Genomic DNA, 22,209 nt, shown 5'->3' with positions numbered 1-22,209 from the left:
TTCACAAGTAAGACACTGTGGATCTAATTTAAAGGCAGGCATTGATAATGTTGCTGTGTATAATAGTGATGGCTCATTAATGATAAACGGCCCACTGAGTTACAGATGGCGTAAATGTGGAGAAATGCATCATGAAGCAACCGGCTGACTGAGCTGGTTCACTTTTTAATCAGTGGTTTATTTAAGCAGTCGCTGACGCTCTCTTTAAAGCTCCTCCAATGAGCTAAGTTTAAAAAAAAAAAAATCCTATTCAGCAAGACATCCGTGCACGGTTGCGATCCGTCTCTTCCACCAGCTGCAGCGTGACCTCGCAGCCCTTTTAACAGTCATGCTGTTGTTTCTTCACAGTGGACCTTCTTGGCTTGCTGAAGTGGCGCTCCAACACCAGCCTCCTGCAGCAGAACCTGCGCCAGCTGATGAAGGTGGAGGGCGGCGAGGTTGTCAAGGTCAGCGGGGGGGGGGGGGCGCAGCTCAGTTGCGCTAATAGCCTACAATTTTGAATACGTGTCTGAAATAAAGCAACAGCAGCGCTGAATGTAAACACAGGCCTTTGCCTCCCTGATTGCTGCGGCGTCTTTGTAGTAATTTGATGATCAAATTCCCCGCCTGATCAGACAGGTTGTATCATTTCTTCAAGTGTCTGTTGCGAGGTGCTACGGAAAGGGGGGAGATGACCTGCTGTCAGATTGGCGGCTGAGGCTCTTTAAGCGCCCGGCGTGCTGGAGATGAATAAATCGCTCTCCAGAGGACGTGTTCTCACAGGCAGGGCGGAGGGCCAAAAGATCGGCGCTCCTTCGCCCTGACGGGGTTGAACAGGCCAGAATGATGCGGCAGCTTTAGCTGGATCTGTTGTGTGAACCACCAGGGGAGGGATCATTGCTGCCACGTTCTCCCCGTCCTCACGGCCGTTGATGCGCATTTACACAACCTTGGCATCTCAGTATTTAACACTAAGAGCGCAGGTTCGTTCCTCTTTTTTAAGTTGAGAATCTCATCCACCCCGAGACAGACAGTGATAGAACCACATCTGTGGCCGCGGACTTTTACATCTCTTTTCCTTTTGCCCTGGAATCGGCAGAGTAAATGGAGCATGCTCTCTCAGGGAGGAAGGATGTCAGTAAGTTGCTGGGAGCAGTACAATGAATTTAGGCAAACGGCCCATAACAGGTTGTCGGCGCCATCCAAATTGTGTGGAACCACAGTTGCCGTCGTCTGCTCTAACTTACTGTAATTTTGCATCCAATTTATTGTTGAAGAGTATTGATATACCTCTCCAAGTTTATCCTTTAGCACTTAAAACATCAGATTTAGTAAAGCTTGCATAAGGTCACTCCACTTAAGGTCATTTGAATGTTAGCATCATGTTGTTTCTGTCAGTTTTGCCAGCAACATAATTGATTCAGTTGCTTTGATTCATGTTGGAATTTTTGTGTTTTCCTTGTTTTTCCTCCATCTTCCCGTCTAGTTCCTGCAAGACACCCTTGATGCTCTCTTCAACATCATGATGGAGAACTCTGACAGCGACACTTTTGATACTCTGGTGTTTGATGCCTTGGTAAGAAGAGAAGCGCACAGCCGAGACTAAACAGGCTTCATATCGATAGACGCTTGTGATATTTCAAATCAAAATAATTGTATTATCCGCTCAGCTGAATGCTAAAAGATCGATTTTAACACCCTTAGATGTGAGAACTGTTGACGTCAGACCACCCTAAGAGTATTAAATATTGGCAGTAAAAATTACTGTCGATAGAATTTTTTAAAGTTTGACTTCGTTAGTAAAATCAAACCAGCAGCCGCACCTTAATTTAGCACAAAAATGTTGATTGTGTGCCATTTCTACCTCTCAAGGGGAAAATACCTCAGGTTTGACGCCTTCCTAAATCACCCCAACACACAAGTGTTTAATTTTGAAGCTTTATTAGTGTCATATAATCTGCCTTTGCTTATTAAATCATCAGAATTTACAGTTGAGGTTGAGAGAATTGCACCTAAAACCATATTCTTTGGTGGTCAAGTGTGGACAGACCTCATCCTGCACAGTTTGATTTGCTGCATTGATGTGCATGAATTGATCTCATTTTCACTAATGGTGCTTTTGGATAGTGTAAGATCATCACGTATAAAATGAAGCACCTATAACCACCGGCCTGACAGGGTATCTTGCAAAATCACATCTAACATGACACCGCCTGAAGCCGCGATGTACATCCCCAAAGAGCCGTTTTCTCTTTCAGAGGAAGTAGGTAGAAATTGTTTTGTCAGGTGTCCCAGATTTGGCTCAGTCTAGAGAATTGAGAAAATGGCTTTCTGCTCAAACGCAGTCTTGCTTAATTTTCCACCCTCCTTTTCAGCACATTGAGTGAGACTGACTTTCCCCCTCCTCTCTGCACTGAAGCATTTGGGCCAAATTTAAGTGAGTGTTTATTTATGACAGGTCTTCATAATTGGCCTCATAGCTGATCGGAAGTTTCAGCACTTTAACCCCGTCCTGGAGACGTACATACGGAAGCATTTCAGTGCCACGCTGGCCTACACGTGAGTTTAACACCCTCAGTACGCTTTAGTGAGGACTGAAATGTCAGTTTGGCTTTCTGATGAGTCAGGGAGCGCGTGTTTTTGTTTCTTTCTAGAAAGCTGACCAAAGTCCTGAAAAACTATGTGGACAACGCTGAGAAGCTGACAGAACAGCTGCTGAAGGCCATGAAAGCCCTGGAGTACATCTTCAAGTTCATCGTTCGCTCCAGAGTCCTCTTCAACCAGTATGTGAAGTGATGTAACAATGACAGAATTCACCTGCATTTAGAACAAATTGTACGACTTTGTTCTATTGGTTTTGTCAGTCGTCCACTTTCACCAAGGATAAATCTTCATTGCTGTACAATAGTAGTGCAACAAATGCTTTTAAATAAAGGATACAGCGTACAGTGAATGGTTCTTGCTAGCACGCTTAAGCTTTGGAAAAGGAGGTTGAAACAGGTACGTTAATCGTCTTTGGTGAAGTTATTTATTTGCATGTGTTTTTAATTGGCACTGGGGCCTGTTAAATGGGGGGTGATATTGTCACGCTTGTGAATTGAGGCTGTAGGCTACTTAGGGGCTGATGTATGATCCAGGTCTAATTGAGTGTGTAGAGGTTGATCAGTTTTCTGTCAGACGTCTCGAGGACAGTCTGTCCTTCTGCCCTTTTCCACAGCAGCGTCACTCGAAGAGGTGTCTTCCAGCCAACCCTCCCCGCCAGAATAATGGATAACTTTTTGGTCCTCTGGCCTCTCTTTGGAGGGCTGCCAAACTCATGTTTTGTCGCTCAGTTAGACTGTGTTTAATCCTTTCATGCCTGCTGAAAGTTGACAAGAATACAGCAGCACATGTTGGGCTTATCGTTGGGAGCTAGCGGAACCTTTCCCTGCAATGGCAGAAGGAACATGGTATTCTCGCACTTTCCCACTGTGACTGGAAACGTGTAGCGGCCTCAGTTGCTTCAGGTAATTGTCGTGTGAGCCATGAGATGGATGACTCTGATCCCATAGCTCCTATATCCTCTCAACAGTGACAGTCTGGTTTCAGCAGCCAATACAGAGCCCCAAAATCCCACCCATGTGGAAGAAATCCGGCGAAATCGGATGCCTCTTTGACTTTTAATCTGAGTGAGCGCAGTCTGGTTCATTTAGTGGTAATTCGCTGTTTCTGAAGATTTATGAGCTCTCCAAAAATGATAGAAGGCATTTGAGAGGGATTATGGGAGAGCGCTTATGTTGCATCTCAATTCACTTAGAAATTTGAGGAAGTGTCTTTTTTTTTTAAATTTGATAATTAGCTTTTAACTGTTGCAATGTGGCCAGTATTTGATACACATGAATCCGTTTGAAGAAGAGGCGTTGGTCTGTAAAACTGAGTCCATAGCAGATTAGCTGAATGTGTATGTGGCGCCGTTACCATGAAGGATACTTGCTTTTCTCAGATTTTTGTGTCTGACATCATTTTGGCGCCATAGAGTGTTGTCGCGTTTTAAATGCTCCTCTCGCTGGCAGCGTGAGCGACGTCTGTGGTTCGGATCCAGTCCTTTTTGAATTGATAACATGTTCTGGCGGTTCTGCCAGCTGCTTAATGATTTAGCGGTAAAGCCCCCCCCCCCCCCCATACTGCAGGTGTCCCTGTTTCCAGGGATGAAACAAACAGCCGCTTTGTGATCATCTGCCAATGGATTTCTTTTCTTCCTCCCCTCCCAGTCTCTACGAGAACAACGGAGAGGCCGATTTCATGGAGTCGTTGAGGAACCTTTTCACGTCCTTCAATGACATGATGAACAGTCATTCAGAGAACACTGGCATGGTCAAGGTAGGCTGACTCCTCTAACACTCATGCTGTCTCACACACTGCCAGAAGAATCTGCTGCTGTGTGAAGAGTAAACAGCTCTCCAGTGATTTGCTTTGGACGGCAGTCTCTGTCATTAGAGCTGCAAATCTCTTTAAATCAGACTTATTGTACATTAACAGGAACGTTCCTTCTGTTTGTTGACGGTTTTCTCTCTTGCTGCCTTCCTTTCCCTCAGATTTGTGACTCCTGTACAAGTTTTCCTGATCTTAGTTTGTTTTCTGATTGTTGGGGCTGCACATACACCTATGCATAAAAATATACAGTTACATTAGAGGGCATCACAAAGTACAAGGCCAAATTAACATACAAATACAAATGTGACAATTCCACATGACAGATGATGGTAGATACACTCGCCTAAACCTATATAGCACTTGTTATGTCTTAAGTCAATGGATACAAATCTGACATCTTGATATTCTTAACATTGTCTCCCAATTCTTTGATCACATGCTAAATTTAAGACATTTATTCCCATTTGCTATGACACAGGCCATCCTGGTACAACTCATTTTTTGTTATTTGAAAGAAACTTGAAGAAACATTGATTACAGTGGCACCATATTTGAGGCTTGTTTTTCTTGCTAACTAGATTATTCTGCAGTTTATAAAAAGTGAGTTAATTAGCTTCCTCATGTGAAGGGATTGTTGTGTCACTGAGCAGAATTCAATTTAAATGGTGCTAAAAATGGCTATTTGTCTCATTAGTCATTGATTGAAGCTGTTGCTGTCATCGATCGGATATGTGAAGCCCCGGCATTTCCTATTTTCTGTTTGCATCCACGTACTGTGCATGTTTCTCTCTGTGTTTGTGCTTTTCCTCTCTTTTCCATTTTACTCTGACCTTGACCGTCCTGTGGTCTGGGGCTCCTCTGGCCTTCTCCTATTTAGCTGCTCCTCAAGGTATTTAATCTCACTCTATTGCTGCGTCCACCTTTATTTCCTTAAATCATTTTTCTTGACCCGTAAATACCAAAAGTGCCGCCTTGCGGGAACGCTCCATCCCCACATGCACACACACCTTTGCCTTTAGAGATAACACAATCACAGTACGCACGCACCTTGGCACACCTACAGTAGATCCATTTGCACACTCAACCATAGGAAAAGCTCCGGAGTCAATTAGGAGTCAGTTGCTGTGTAATTGGGTGCGATATTAGCTATACTGTCAGTAAATTAAAAACTGATCTTGAGGAACGGGCACGAAAGCGAGGAGTCCTGGTTTCTTCCCAAGCCCGCCCCTGTGAAAATACTGTGACGGGTGGAAACTAATGAGCAGGTCCATGATACCGGGTCTAAATCCCGATGAACATCTGGACAGGCCAGTCCAAACCAACCCACACAAATACACAAAAAATCTTCCACCGCACGCGAGCAAACGCCTGCTTCCGGTGGCTGAGGCACGTGCAGGCCACACAAGTCCACAGAGACTCGGCGTGACGCTTCAAACATCTCGCAACAGGAGGCTTTTCAGTCTGTGCTCTCAACAAAGGGGGGAAAGGATAAAAGACATTCTGTTAAATTGGCGGGAAAAACCTGGTGATTTATTTTTTGCGCTCTCAATTGAGGGAAAAAACCCCCCTTTTTTTAAATCTTAATTTTGATTCTCAATGCAGAGGAGGGTGAAGGCGTTGAGTTGCATCTCAGGCTAGATCAAAACAGGTTTTTCTTCAAAAAAAATATTAATTCTGAATGCTCAGAAATGCACATTGCTATGGATCAAATGCATTTTTGCCTCCATAACCTGATTTGTGTAATAATTTGTGTACATTAAAAGTGTAATAATTATGTTTGATAGTTCCAAACTGCGATCCCTACATCTGTGCAGCTAATCAACCTGAATGAGAGGGACAAACACTGCTGCTAATGTGCACAGATGCCGAATAAACATTCCAACTCACCTCGGCTGGATTCAGCAGACGTCAGCCTCGGACATGTCAGCTCGGTTAACCGTTCCCATTATAATGGATAGCTTTGTAATCGTCCACACTCCAGGGCTTTGCTATAAAATTGATGAACACATGAAGATGGCATCTGGCTGTAACTGTCCCGGTATCAGTGCTGGGATGGTCCCTTTGGTCTCAGTGTATTTAGTTGAGAGACATCAAAATCATTAACAGTCCCAGAAATCAACATATTCATTGAATCCCTTAAGTCCTGGCGCTAACATGCATGATCAATCCCCCAAAATGGGTGTTTGAGATCCACACACTCATTCCAGCTGCACAAAGATGAGGTTTAACAGGAGCTTTCTATTTGTGACCGGATCAGCCAGGACTCTTGATTTAGACCGGACCTGTCTAATCTTACTGCTAATGACTTGTTTTTATTTTCCTGCTTTAGGGGGCTGCGCTGAAGTACATCCCCACCATCGTCAATGATGTCAAGCTGGTGTTTGATCCAAAGGAGCTCAGGTAACTTCACCTTCAGTACCCCAGCTATGAATGCTGGTGCAATAACCAAAAAGATCCTCTCATCGCCTCATTTTACGATGGAATATTTTTCCTTCCCATTGACACTAGGAAGTGAAATAAAAAAATGTGTCTTTATCTCCTTAACAATTTGAAGTTTGAACAAGAATGTAATGTTTAGATCTGTGGCTAACAAACTAATGGGGCACAAAGACACGGAAGCCCCAGTTACTCCCCTTTTGCCATTTCTCTTGGGTTAATCAGCATCAGGTAGGTCTGCTTCCAGGGTCAGTGGTTAATAAAGCTAAGTTGCCATGGAAATCCACCGACTGCTCATTAATGCTAACAAGCCAATGTTACTAATATACCGAAAATATAAATGACAAGGTTCAATATGATGTGGTTCAATTCTAGATTTAAGGTGGTTGAGCAAAATCAAGTTCCTCCGACTGGTGCATAAAGGCGTTCAGTCCATTGCGACGTATTGCATTCTGCATTAAAAGCCAGGCGAAAGCTGGTGTTTCATGTCTTGATTTAGTTACCAAATGAGTCTCAGCGTATGAGACAAGATGCTGAAAAGATTTGTCCTCTTTAGTTTAATCCCATTCCTCAGAGGAAGCCTGGATGGTTGCACTTTATTCCAACTAATCATTTACCTGTGAACTCTTGTTACAGATCTGCTGTTTTGGTAGCAGGTTTCATTTGTACATTTGTGAGCAGCCTTTTCCATTTGTCTCCATGTGTAACACCCGGACAGCCATCCTTTCATGTTCGGTGACACACGACTACCCTTCGCCACCTCTGGCCGCCTCTTCTGCTGTGACAGTGGTGGCAAACAGTGAGCGTCATTTAGCCCATCTCAATCCGCTCCCTGATTCCTACCTCAGCTGTTCTTAGAGCAAAACCGCAGCCGAGATGAGAGGAATAACTTAAAACCACGGTGGACAAGCCTTTTCATCACATGCCAGTATATACAACCATCCGTCCCCCTTACCGGAGCCTTAAACGTGCCTTTGAATGCAAATATATATGTCAGGAACCGCTGCTGCAGCTTATGGAGATGCTAAAAGCGCCGAGTTGACTGCCTGTCTCTACACAACTGTACGTCCCTAAAGATATCTGCTTTGTGAGACATAAAGGCATCAGAGGTGAAGGTTGCCCGCTCCTGTTTATTCATGCTGATTAGACAAAAGACTGTGTGGGCATACAGATCGTTTTATCGACATGCCTCAGAATCAGCATTCAGCTTCAGACTTCCGACTTCAAATCAAGGTTTAATAAAATTTGGGAGCCGCTCTCCATCTTCAGTACTATTGGCGACCCCTCCAGCGCTCGCAAGAGTCGCTGAAAACAAATCTAACCTTTTTAAATTTTGCTGTGGATCATCGCGCAGGATTGGAGGCAGTCAACCGGACCAGGATGCCTGATCAGTTTGACCTTTTCCCTCTCCGTTGTCCTCGTCCTCTCTCCACAGCAAGCTGTTCACCGAGTTCATCCTGAAGGTTCCTCTGGGTCGCCTGGTGAAACAGAAGCTAGATTGTCTGATTGACATCGTCCACAGCGATCTCTTCACTCATCACGGTCAGAGAACACACATTTCACAGCTCTGCGGCGCTCGTGGCGCTCTAATGTAAGCCATCGCGGCAAATCGCACACACCAGCTGCAGCCCCTTGGGCGGCTCTCGGTGAGCCCAAAGTAAAGGTCAATGTCAAGTCGAGGTTGAAATCCCTCGTGTTTTCTTAGACAGTTACACATCTCTGTGAGAAAAATGCCCGTTCTAATTTGTAGTGTCGAATATCAGTTTCAGCCTCATTTTTTGATCCTCTCCACTTCTCTGGATGAAACATCTCACCTGCATCCTTGGGGGGTAGAGATTAGAGTCTACTGCATTATTTAAATGTAATTTATCCGTTTTCAGGAAAAAAATAGACAAAAAAATCCCCTAAGAGTCCGTTAGTGTCCACGTCCTCGAGTTCAGTTCTTTCCCAACTAAACAACATTAAATGGCCTGGTGTGTTTGGCCAGTTAGTCAGTAACTACTAACTATTGAAGAGCAGTTTTCAGGGCACAGTAGTCTGTCGATACCATCCACCTGTCGCTGCGCCATGATTGGTGAGTAGGACTCTTGCATTGTCATCTCCTGTTGTGTTGGAGGTGCACGTTTACAGTGGACAGATTTCAAAGCTTTGGAGATCCTTTCCTCAGATAATTAGCATTGCAGCGCCTACATGTGTCAACAGTGTAGATCAATGTCTCTCGTCAGCTGCGGGTGGAACTCGCATTAATCTGAGAGATCCTCCTTCCGGACAAGTGAAGTGGTCTTTTTTACCACAACAGGCCAGTAGATGATTCACATTGGTGTGGAAGCCTCATGAGTTCAGTTAATCTGCTCCATCTCTCTGTCAATCATGAAGGAGCAGCTGAGACACTTGAACTTTTACATTAAATCTCCCAGGCAGTGTCTACATTCCTCCTCTTCCTTCATCCTGAACACGTCTCCACAGCTTCAAACTGTCCCACTGGTACGCATACGCACTGAGCTTCACCCTATTCCTATTCTAGTCACTCCATTTATATAATTTTGATATTTGACATTATGACATTTGAAGCGCGCTAGCTAAGTGTCCCAAGGTGGATTTGCTGCTTATCAGCTAGTGCACGAAGTAGTAAACCTAACCCCGCTCCCTAAATAGGGAGTAGGGAATAGGCAACAAGGGAGTGATTTGGGACCTTGTTGTCACCTGTGTTGTTGACTGTCTAAAGAGAGAGAGCGGGACAGGCACATAATTGACTTACAAATTGGCTCATTGGAAGAAAACAAATGTGTTGGCTTCTCTCCTGGACTCCGTCAGCAAGGAAAATCAGTGTAGCGTCTAAAATCTGTTTGGGCCGAAGTTTGAGGAGAGCGCTTGTGGTCTAGATTGATAGTTCCAGTCTGCTTATCTCCCTAGCACCCTTGTGTGTGTGTGTGTGTGTGTATGTGTGTGCGCTTGTGTGTGTGCTTGTGTGTGTTGGCGTGCACATCTATTCATTTGGAGATGCAACAGACATGGACTTGTCAAAAAGACATTTAACATTCCAGTGTTCAGAGCAGCGTTAGATGCTATCAGCTAAGAGGTTTGCTTTTGTGCTCAGGCCCAAGATGACTTGCCCATGCACACACACGGCACAGAACTCTCACGATGAGCTTTTATTTGACAGAACATTTCAAAAATCCTAAGGAACGCACACCGTTTTTCTCACACTTACCAAGGCGCACACCTCCACGTACGCTCCTGCGGCTTCCTGGGGGATTTGTGGTAAAGAATGGTTTTATTTTAGAGAGTTAATGCTGCCAGACACAAGGGGAAAATGCATGTGATGAGTTTCAGATCGGGAGGAGCTCGGAGTTGAGCCGCTGCTCCTCCGCGTTGAGAGGAGCCAGATGAGGTGGCTTGGGCACCTAGTCAGGATGCCCCCTGGACGCCTCCCTGGTGAGGTGTTCAGGGCATGTCCCTCCAGTAGGAGACCCCCGGGAAGACCCAGGACACGTTGGAGAGGCTATGTCTCTCAACTGGCCTGGGAACGCCTGGGGATCCCCCCGGATGAGCTGGAAGAAGTAGCTGGGGAGAGGGAAGTCTGGGCTTCTCTTCTTAGGCTGCTGCCCCCGCGGCCCGACCCGGATAAGCGGTAGAGGATGGATGGATGGATCAATGTTGAATCAATGTTATGTATTAATCAGAATTACCAAGCCGTCAGGCCAAGCTTTGATTGATCACATGGGTTAATACCTGTTGGACAGCCGCCTCAGCTCCATGGCGCAACATGACAGAGCCTCCCCGCTAAACTCAACATGCTACAGAGCTGCCTCGGTGCACCCGCTGACATCCTCTGCACGCAAAGCGCCCCCCCCCCCCCCCCGGTCATAAAGCACAGCCTGAAAGTGCCAGGCGCCAGCGTAGCTAATCAACTTAATCGTAATGACCTTCTGCCGTGTCCTCCGGTCCAGTTTACTCGCTGATGTTGCCAGCCAGTTCAGTCTGTGTGTATATTTACCTGATAGGAAAAGTCACATAAGATAAAATGATGCCTGGTCCAAACACGTGCACAGACGGGTAAATTGCCAGATCCTTTGATGCCCTGATGGGTTACTAAGGTTTACTCAACCAGAATCCCTTAATGTCTTTACTGTTAAACCTTAAACCAACACGCCTAGCGTTGAGTTATGTGGCAGAAAAGCACAATTCTGGAATCCCAATCAGTAATTTAGATCTCATTTTTGATATACTCCCTTCAAACAGAAGGCTTCCAGTAATTATTTTCATATCAGCGTTATTAGGAGACATTCAGAAGCAGAAATAGTCAAAATAACTGCAGGTGAGTTATCGTGTTCACTGATAAACTAATCAGTGTCCGAGTTACTTAAAATGAAGCCTTTCAGCCCTCCAAGACCTGTAATTTATTCATTTTTTAAATTACCAATCCATGTATTCATTATCTTTTGATTACAAAGCATCTCTAGATGGTGCTTTGGCTTTTTGCATTGGATACATTTCAGTAATTCTAGGAGTGAAAGGGAAGCACTGTCCCTTCAGTAAGAATGTTTTTATTTCCTTTTTTAATAGGTTGTGGGCATGAAATCATCCAGTTAGCATGTTCTCATTAGTCATCCTGAAACTGTGGATTCAATACAGATGGATTTAAGATGCGTCTCCGTCTGTGAAGGAGCAGGGCGAGAACGATCTGGCTCTTTTTCCACGCCAGTGTTGTTTCTGAAGAGGTCAATAGGGCGCCCCCCCCCCGGCCCCCGCCGTTATTGGCACTCGATGACGTTTCGGGTTTGCGAGGGATGAATGTATCACTTCATTCTAGTTAATTAGCTTCTTAAAGATGTAGCATCATTTACGAAGCGGAGGGGTTGTATTGATTGGATCTACTGAAGTGGAATCCATTGCTGGGGGAGTCTCATCTTGTTATTTTAGAGACGTTATATGTCAATGACCCACGTGGGGGTGGGTGGAGATTTGTCATTCTTGGACTCATTTAACCCCCAAACTAACTCCTCTTCTTTGTTAGCATGAATTGACAAAAGCAGTTGCTGTTTTCTTATTGGTGCAAGTTGAGGAAGTTTTCCCAAAGTTGACCATTTGTTTTTTTTTTAAGATGTCTTGAATGATTAATCAAAATCTAACATATTGTACTGTTGGAACACATCCTGTGTAATTATCAGCGCCTCCTGGTTCCCGAACATCTTGTTAATTCATGCCCATGTGCTGCGAGGAAGCCGTGAACAGGCTGCACGCGGCTTCCTCCGCAGCGCGTCGAGAGCATATGCTGCTGCGCCTCGCGCTGTCCATCACCGGCTCACCGAGTGTGTGTGGGGGTGTCCCCGCAGATTGCCGCGAGATCCTCCTGCCACTGATGACGGACCAACTGAAGTTCCACCTGGAGAAGGAGGAGGAGCTGCAGGCATGTTGCCAGCTGCTGAGTGACATCCTGGAGGTGCTTTACAGGAAGGATGTGGTGAGGAACATGGATTTTGTACAGTTTTAATGTATTTCGGCCTGGACAGATCATATTTTACAGCACTGATAATTTACTGACCTGCCGAGTTGGCTGTCCTCAGTATTTCACAGCTAACCCTGATAACAGATCAGTTTTTAGCACAATGTGTATAGTCTAAAGGACACGGGGAAGCGTTTGGAATTGTCTTTCTCTTTTCGAGCCAGAAAATTAGGTTTAACTAACCTTAATTGCTGCTTTTCTTAGAGTAACTGAGATTTATGCATTCATAATCGAACAAAAAAACCAAGAAATATTCCCATTCAAAGATAGACAGACTTGAATGACTACTTTTCCTGACTTTTTATCAGCTAATTTTATGGGTTTACTCGAATTTGCAAAGGTTTTATGCATTTAGCAAAGCAATTTGTTAACCACTTTTATGACTTGGGCATCTGAAAATGGCAACCTTTCTCTTCCTTTGGAAACAAATGATGTTCATTCTTGTAGCAATTCATCTCAAGTGTGTTTCATTTAAAGCATTTCTCTATTTCTTGGCTTATCGTATTTGCTTGAAAAATACTTGTCGCTGATTTCATTAAAATAATCCAGGCTCTGATAAAAAATAAAAGTACCACATAGGGGTCTACATTCGTATGGAAATGAGGGTGTTTCGTCTTCTTTATGTCACCTTTGAATGTGTGCTTGAGCGGGTTTGTTGTGCAGACTCGTGCGTTCGTGCACACCGAGACAGATTTCCCAAAATGTTTCTTTGATGCTGATGAAGAAGAAAACTCTGCAGACAGGTGGAAAGGTTAAAAACAACCCCGCTCCCTAACACGTCCAAGGATGTGTGATGTGTTGTGAACACCCTGTGGGCGTTTTGAGGCAAAAAAAAGATGCTAATTTTCAGCTGCATCAGTAGTTCTGACTGGCTGGAGCACAAAAACGCTTTAAATCATCTGAAAACGCACTCATTACTGATGCGGCTCATTTCCAACTCTAACGACGGTCCCTGGAATAGGAGGAATAACCTTTTGATCATGTATTCGCAGACGTGGATTCTCCCGTAATAGGTGTAACATCTGCGTCGGTGGTGATTCATTTGTTCGCTGCTGTGATGTCTTTGCACAGTGTTGCTAATGCACACGAGGCACTTTGATGTCCGACCTCTCACACTGGAGTTTTTGTTCGGCCCGTTCCACTTTCACCCGCAACTCTCAAAATCCATAACACAGACGGAGGCAGCACTTTTAAAATTGCAAGTAGCCCCGAGAGCAGAGTGCTGTTTCATTGTTCTGTCAGATGAGTAAACAAGCGCGTTTTTTCCTTCTTTTCCGCTTGGCCCATTTTCTTCATAACTCTTCAGTGCAGCATTATATGAATTATAACTCATTAAGTAAAGACCCCAAAGACGCTTTATGCTTTCTTTTTCACTGTTTTGCGCGCCTAGATTTTAGTCAGGTCCTTCAATCACTGCTTCAAAGTGTGCAAAGTGAAGACACGTCAGTTTAAATAAGCAAGAGCCCCAGTTTGTTAGCTCTGTTCCCAGTAGTCTGGTCCGCAAATGCCAGTCTTATTCTGGTGGTGTAAATGATTTTAGGCATTTAAAAAGGTGCAATGGGGGGTGATGAAACACTACAATCCCAGTGTGATCAGTGCCTCGCTTTTCTTCTGCTGCAGGGTCCGACTCAGTGGCATGTTCAGATCATCACGGAGAAGCTGCTGAGGACAGTCAACCAGGCGGTCATTAAAATGGGCCGCAACACTCCTCACGTCGTAAGTTTTGAGCACTCGGTCTGCTTTTACTCAGGACTGTCTCTTTCCGCCTGCTTTTCTGACTTGTCGCACACACTCCATTTTACCCGACCCTGTTCAGCATCTAGTGCAACTCCCACAGGCCCACTGCAACTCCAATCCCATTCCGAAGCTGTTCCTAAAGTCTACCTCTGCAGAATTGTTTGCCCAGCCTCAATGGAAGATCGACTGTGATAGCTTTATATCGGCCCCCCTCCTGCTGCATGTGGCAGCTAGTTTCCTGCTGCATTGTCGTTATTGCTTCGATTCCTCTCTTGTTTCGTATTTTCAACACAACTGACGTTGTCGCCTTCTCCTAAATCTTCTCAGCTAGTCTAGCCTGCAAAGGACGCTTTGCTGTTACTGCGATATCGCATGTTGTTAGCATGTTAACCCACCTTCCCCTCCTTTCTCCCGCAGGTTTAGGTTTTCCTTTTCTGTAGATCTCGGCCAATCGTCTAGTGTTTGTAGTCGAACTCGTCTGCTGACCTCATTGGTCTGTCTTCATCATTCACCTCCATTCCTTCCTCATTTTCTCTTGTAAACTGATTGGTGCTTTATAGATTCCTCAGCCGTGTGAGTGTTATCTCTCTCATCTCTTTAAGCTGTACACAAAGCTCATTGCTCTGTTGGGCAGCAGATCTCCAGCCCACATTGTACATGCATTGTAGAGCTAATTAGGCTCAGCGCCTCGCTGGGGCCTCACTGGGGCCTCGCTGGGGCCTCGCTGCTGCCCTGTGTCTTGCCTGGGGGGGCTACAGCTCCCACTGACTGTGCCACTCCAGCTCATAAATCCGCCGTCTGCCCGGACCTTCGGACTCCGCGCCAGCCAACCCGGCTGGTCAGAGGTCTTTTTAGAAAAGCTCAGGGATCCAGTAGACGGTCTGCTGCGGTTCACAGGAGTGGGGCTCTAAATCGTGTATTTAAGACCTGGAAGTCACCTGTCACTTTGTCCAGAAAGGCTGTCAACTGTCAAAATGTAGGTTTATCATCTTTTAGATTATAGTCATTGCCCCCATTTGGCTGCATGGAACATTGTTCCCCTCTTTATAGAAAAGCTGAAAGCAGGTTGCCTTCCTGCTTGGTTAATGAGGGTACTCTACTCCTGGCCCTCTGTCGCTCTGCCTTTACTCAGCATACATATGCCACAGCCAGCCTTTATTTCACTCCCTGCACACAGCTTGATTTTATCCCCCCTTCCGACCTCTTTTTTTTGTTTTCACCTCTATAGGTAACCGCGCACTCTGCTTGAATGCTTTGACATTTCTAAGTACCTGCATAATATATGTGCTCGCTGTGTAGGACGTCCTTTTACCCAGTGGGAGTTAGAGGTCACATCAAAGCCTTTTTGAAGGCGCAGTCTTTTAGTCACTCGCTCTACATTATACAGTAGCTGTGACGGACCCTGCATCTGAAACAGGTCCCCTAATCACTATTTAATGATCAATAAAGTTGGTGTGAATTTTTAATAACCACAAGACCCAGTTAGCGCTGCCTGAAGTGGTGTCGCCTGCTAATCAGGGTACTGATGTGGCTGCTTCTGCCTGCTCAGCAGGGTGATTGCACGCACACAGCACCGCAGCCAGTAACCGGCCTTGTTCCAGTGAGTGGCAGCCTCATCCCTTTAGATTTATGCATTAACGTTTTACTCCTTCTCCCATATCTCTCCGTCGTTCTGTCTCCGCTCTCCTTGTGGTGACGAACCTAGAATGTTGATGAGCGTGATTGCTGAGACGGCTTCAGAGTGTTTGTATTGTCGCGGGCTGTTGCCGCAGAGCTACGCATGTTCACAGCTTAATGAAATGTGTCCTGCTGCAGCCATTTACATTAGCAGAGATGAAGAAACATTTCTGCTTTCCATCCTGTTGAAGATTCTACTTTGGTGTGCTTAAATTGCATTAGTTAGGGCGGCAGGGGGGTTGCTGCACCTTCGAAACACTAACTTTTATAATCCAAATATTCTGAATTCACTAGAAAACACTGATGAACTGAATTATTTAGAGTCAAATACACCAACATTGAGGTGGCAGAACATTTGATTTTGGAATTAAAGGCGTGTTTGCTGTGATATCAAACCACACATTTGGCTTTTAGTTTTCATTGTTCTCCTACATTTTACATCAAATAGGGTTCTTATGTTCAGAGCAGCCTTTGAACAGTTGTTAAAAAGGTTTGAATTGGTAGATTCAATGACTACCTTGGCGTTTAAAATATTCAATATATTAGCATTTATCCACTGATCGATAAGCATGATAAGACCCTCCTGTTGTGATGTTACTGCAGTGTCAAGCTCAGGAGTAAAGACCAGCAGAGGGAGGACTTGATGTTATTGATGGACAGTTTGAGGCTGACCACTTCTGGAGGAGTCATTGATATTGCACACACCCTTCTCAATGATATATATTTCGACCAGGCACCTCTCCATCTTTGGCTCTGACATCACTTTCTTTTACACCCACTCCATCTTTATTCCCGACCAGCCTCATCTCTCAGAGACTCTTGATTCCCTCTCCCCGTCCTCTCGCTCCCCTCTCTCTTCTCCGCTGACCATCCTGCTGCAGAGCGCTAGCAGAAAAGAAGCATAGTGAGATATGGTGCTGCATCATAATGCCTCAAACGTGCACTTATTACTCGACCGCCGCAGCGTTCTCGCACTGAACCGCGACTGACCCCGCGACAATTCATGCTAGGCGCTCGCTGTCAACTCTGCGTAGAAATGACAGGGCTTTGCTTGTGGGAGCTCGCTGGCTTTAAACAACAGGAAGTACTGTGATTAGAGGGTGCTGGAACAAGATCTATCGAGGCGCAATGGAAGCTTTTTTTTTTTTGTACCATCAGGAAAGCCATTCGCTCTCTGCTAATGGCCTTCTTTTGAAGGACAGGAAGGGGCTGCTTCTGATCTTGTGAGCATGACTCTGCATCTCTGCGGCCCCACTCGACCTAATGCATACATCAGCATACATCAACACCAAACACGTGCATCCTGAACTCACAGGCGTGAGAAGGTGGATGACCAGAAGGGCGACTACGGACGCTGTGATTGGAAGCTTCTGATCGAAAGCAGCTTGATCTTTATTTTTCTTTTTTTTGAAAAAACCAGTATAAAATACACAGTATTGCACATAATAAATCAATTGCACTTCTGTAAGGTACAGATTAACTTCTACTTTTCTCTTGATGCTACAGTACAGCGTAACTACTGAAGGAACTCACCCTGGCATGTACGTGAGTGGAGGTGGGAATCACAACAGAATGGAGAACGTTGCAGCTGCTTCTTCAAATCACTTATATCAAATCTGTTTTTATCTACTTTTGTAGCAGAAGATGAAGATGTTTCCCTTTATGCCCTTGAAGCCACGTTGGCACCTTTCCTGTGTTTTCAGGGCAGTGTTTTTGGCTTTGAGTGTCTTCAGTTTCTGAACTGAGATGTTAGATGTTTCACATATTGGCTGCTTTCCCACACAAACCGTCCCAGCCCTGTTTAACGCTGTACAACATCTACAGGTAGAGCAAATATTACTTTGGCTGTACAAAACCTTCGGAATCATGGGATTTTAACTGTTGTCAAAAAGACAGGAACTGGTGAATGGCATTTTAAAAAAGGGGGGGGGGATGGGGTTAGAAATGTGGTGTTTTTGTTTAAATATCATTCTTTTTAAAAATGCGTCGTTGTTAAAAGCTAAAAAACATTCTGCAAAACCTTGAAACTCTTAAAAAGCATGCAAGGCTACAGCTCTGCCACCCAGTAGTGTAGAAGCCCTGGTTGTGTGGTGGGGGGGGGGTGGCACATTCAGTCTCTGGCTTTGTTTTAGTAGCTGATGCAGGAGTACAATCACAGCTTTCCTAACGTCGTACATGTGCTAAGAACCAGCATTATTTATTACACTCGATGTTCATGACATAAACAGAAGAGGCTCTATTACCTATCAGTGTCCATCCATGACTCTTAAAATAAGCTCGATGGATAAAACAGAAATCTTTTGCTTCAGTTTCTACCCTACTTCTTCAAATATACACCCCCCTTCACAGCATCTTAATAAATATAGACCACTAAACCTTAAAGTGAATGTGTATAGATATATATTTATATAAAAAGGATTTACAGAGATGTCCCCCGTTTGCAAATGTTTTTAAGAAAATAAGTGTTATTTATTCAGTCATTGTTTTAAAGACAGGCTTGTTTTAGTGAGGATACAAAGTCCATTCCAATAAAGATTTCTTCTATTATGCAGGTGACGTACATATAGAGGGAATCCTCAGAATAGTTTCTTTTTTCATTATTGTGAGACGATGCGTCCTGACCAGTGTTAGTTGTGCTTTTTGATGGAGACCTCAGAGCATTTCAGATGCCGCGCCACCACCTCCTGGAGGCTGGCAGGACACACGGAGTCCCACCTGATGAATAGAAATGTAGCATTCTCATGGCGTACAGCCCCACTGGTGTGGGCTTAAAATAAGGGTGAAAAGTGCTTCACTGCGCCTTTGGGGTATCCAAATATACTTCCTGGGTATAATTAGTTCATGGTTACTATTTTCTGTGTGTGTGTTTTGGCAAAATTTTAAAGTCTTGTGTGTTTTTTGATGATATCCCGTTTGTCTCAAACATTTAAGTGTCTATTGATTTCCAACTCAAAAAGCCAAGTAGCTGTAAAAAGAGGAGTAAACTAGAAAGACATAAATGTCCCGACGGGCGCGTGAATCCTGTGCATCAGTAGTAGCAGTAGAGGAGGAGAGTCCCTTCTTTCTACAGGAACCAGAGTTTCCAGCGCGCGTGCTTCTTGGAGTCCCCTTTGGACTTGCGTTTGGGGGTGGAGGTGAAGGCCTCCTGTGGGTAAGGCAGCGGGGGGAAGTGACTGTCCTCTGTAGGGCAGAGCCTCTTCATCAGTGGCTGCAGCTTGTCCTCCTGCTGCTTGAAGTCCAACTCGACGCTGCATCAAAGAAGCACAGATAATCAGGTCAGACAGTTACTAACTGCTGTGCGGAGCCATTAACTCTTGCTTAGCCAGTGTTGGTAGAGACTGTTCTGTTGTCTGGGTTGTGGAGGTCGTGACGCAGGTTAACCGGGAATCTTCTTCCTGTATCGTCAGTGCTCCAAGGCCATTTTCCTTTCCGTTTTTGTCCTTTTCTGCATCGCTTGTTTTGACTGATCCGCCTCCTCCCGGACCAAATTAAGTGCCAAGTCCGACCTGTTCTTAATTGACCCCTGCACGAGCATCTGTCACATCAGTGCTCAGAATGGAAGAGTGACCTACATAGCTTACTTAATTCCTTAGTCCCTGTGAAATCGCTTTATTTATTTCTTTCTTTTCATCAGGCTGCCCAGTCTGATTCTGCTTTTGCTGCTTCTTGATATTTCATTTTCCTATAGATCACCCTGCATGAGGAGAAACCTCCCAGTAAGCTCTGGTGGGTCGCTGGGAGATCACCATTTGCTTGACTTGGACTGGGATTAAAGTGTGGTTGTAGCTGCTCACATGAGTATCTCTTATATTAGGTTGCGTTAATCCATGCACAACATGGGATCATCAGCAAAAGGTAGTTTGGATGGCAAATGATTTGATTTCTTGGAATTTTTCTGTGTTTTCCCGGCGTCCAGGGGGATTTATCTAGACTAGCAATCATTGTAATCCCGCACTAGTCACTGGTTGTGTTAAAGTGAACCTCAGATTACTGCATTAGCTGTGTATGTGTAGCGGGGGTTTTAATCTGCTAAAGCCTCCTTCAGCCATAGGTTGAGTTGTGCCTGTGCTGGGGGGTGGGGGGTGGGGGGTCATGGCTGGCAGACGTGTGTCACTGTTCCAGGATCTTCTTTGTGAAGACCAAGGATTGCTTCACACGGCTTCTCCTATCCGAAGAAAATATTCAGTTCTCAGGCAAAAATGTTACCGTTTATTCTCTCAATTGTTTCTTTCATTTGAGAAGCAGCCTCAAGTAAGTAATAAAGGTCTGAGCATGGCGCACAGGAAATGATAGATACACTCTAAGAGCTTTCTGAGACTCCAATGCTTGTAAAAAATAAAATAGGGCAAAATGTGCACAAGACAAGAAGTTTCACTAAAAACTTTCCTTGGCCCTCAAATAAAAGTGCCCATACAAAACATGATTATTGTTCAAGTGTGTGCTGTTGATAGTTTTTTTTTAACTTTCAGTTGTCTGTCTAGTCTGATAAAAATAGATATTGATGTTTCAGGAGAGGAGCATTGAGGGATTTTAGACTCTTTGGTTCAATCTTTCTTTTGTGTACCTTCAATGTATTTTTCAATAGCCAGACGTCAGAAACATTAAAACAAAACGAACATTTATGCTTCACATTAATTGGATCCAGTTAAACTTGAGACCTTCTTGTCCGCCTCACTCACAGTGTGCACACACAGCTGCGCCCTTAAGTCTGATAATATCCTCTCATTCCAATTTAGAAGAATGCAACATGTTAACAAAGGGTGAGCGCGGCAGTCGGATCCAGGCCGTTAATCCTTCGTAAACATCTTCCACCCGTTTATTCTTCGGGTCTATTTTTAATACTGATGTCACAAACCATGTGAAGCTTCCATGCAGGCGTAGAACGCAGAACGTTGCTCATCATTTCTGTGACGAGCAGCTGTGTTTTCTCACCGAGAAGTTTGTTTCTGGTTTGTTGCATTGACTGAATTCAAAAGACAATGTTGCCGCTGTCTAAAGCACAGCGAGCTACTCAGTGGGGGACATCTTTGGATAAATACAGCAGTGTAAAGCTTTGTCATTTTTATGCCTCCCCACAACACACACACACACACTCCCACACATGCGGAGGCTCTGGTGGCAGTGAAAGGATTTTCCCCGCTCTTCAGCCAGCGTAAGCCTCTAAAAAAGCCAAGACTGTTGTTGCGTTGTAGCCGTGCCTTCAGTTTATACTTTTAATCAGATTAAATTTGTGTAATTGCATCACAAACAGTGGTAAAGTAATAAGGAACGGGTGAAAGGCGGGGAACTCTTGAGCGAATAACACATCTGTCAGAACGCAACCGTTTCCAATTGTATTTAAACGTTGAGAAATATTCATGTTTGAGGCCTATTGTTGTGGTCGGACTTCTCAAATACTCCTAAATACAGACCTTTGAACACAGAGAGTCACAATTTCTCCAAAGCCGCATTAGTCCTGGCAGCTGTTATTTATTTGCTTCATTTTTGAGGCTAAATTGTGCGATGTAATGGTTTGGAATCAAAAACACAGGTAGTGTCTTGGGGAATGCTCTCGCTTGGAAGCTTAAATGTCACTGAAGTGGGAGAGGGGAAAAATGGCATAATTTCATCTTTTCAGAGTGAAAAGATAATCATCTCATCTATGAACCACACTCAAAAGGCCTTTTAATGAAAGATTTATTAGTCTCTACCCGGCCCAGATATCATTTTCTCCATATGAATCCATCGCCAGTGCGGCTGCATCACACTGCATTTTGATTTTCTGCTAAAAGCCATAGAGAAATGTTATTGCTGTCCTATGTTCTGGCCCCATCTGCCTCTGAGTGAGCCATCAGATTGGAACAAATTTAAAAAAAAAAAACGCACTTAGGACCTTTTTAGGCTTTTTTTTTTTTTTAAACCTGGCATCATTTCACTCTTTTTGTGTCTTTCTCCCCCCATTATGTGTAAAAGGAAATGTAAAAAAAATCCCCAGGAACATCCCATATTGAGCCATGGATACACCTCTCACCTTCCCCGACCAGACTTCCATCTCACATTCGCAGCCTGCCTTCCCTTTTTATTCGCTTATCTTCTCTGGGTGTAAATGTGCTCTCCCTACCTGTCCTCACTATCCTCTCACACTGTGTCCCATCTATCTCGTAACTATGGCAACCCGCTTGTCACCATGTTGGGAAGCATTATTGCTTGCACAAATGGATATCTCCCCTACCAGTTCAGTCGTGCAGTAGTTTGGAGTTGCTGCTGGTCAGTAATTACCATGTTAGAAGGTTATCAGCGCTGGAGCATTGTGCTAACACCTAGCGTGAAACCATTCTTGATCTATATTTCTTCACCCTTTTGAATTTTACAGGTGTTCCTAACAGGTGTTTGCTTGTTTGACAGCAGGATTTTGTTCACAATGATGTCCACGGTTACATGGGAATACTGTAGAAACTGGTTTGGAAGACCATCCAGATGTC

General features: G+C 44.5%; 1 protein-coding gene across 3 annotated transcripts in view; it reads left to right on the top strand.

The window, feature by feature from the left end:
- dock1 (dedicator of cytokinesis 1) overlaps positions 1-22,209 on the top strand; it is a 121,584-nt gene that overhangs the window by 34,545 nt on the left and 64,830 nt on the right. For all 3 annotated transcript variants that reach the window (XM_029833140.1, XM_003961213.3, XM_029833130.1), the window contains exons 19-27: positions 349-446; positions 1,466-1,555; positions 2,438-2,538; positions 2,634-2,762; positions 4,230-4,338; positions 6,722-6,792; positions 8,264-8,370; positions 12,165-12,292; positions 13,955-14,050. In XM_029833140.1, the coding sequence (XP_029689000.1) occupies positions 349-446; positions 1,466-1,555; positions 2,438-2,538; positions 2,634-2,762; positions 4,230-4,338; positions 6,722-6,792; positions 8,264-8,370; positions 12,165-12,292; positions 13,955-14,050 (929 nt within the window). The remainder of the gene's footprint in view (positions 1-348; positions 447-1,465; positions 1,556-2,437; positions 2,539-2,633; positions 2,763-4,229; positions 4,339-6,721; positions 6,793-8,263; positions 8,371-12,164; positions 12,293-13,954; positions 14,051-22,209) is intronic.

The sequence above is a fragment of the Takifugu rubripes genome, chromosome 1, assembly GCF_901000725.2.
Source record: "Takifugu rubripes chromosome 1, fTakRub1.2, whole genome shotgun sequence".
Classification (NCBI taxonomy): domain Eukaryota; kingdom Metazoa; phylum Chordata; class Actinopteri; order Tetraodontiformes; family Tetraodontidae; genus Takifugu; species Takifugu rubripes.
Note: the sequence above shows the minus strand (reverse complement) of the source record. Positions and strands in the feature narration are given on the sequence as shown.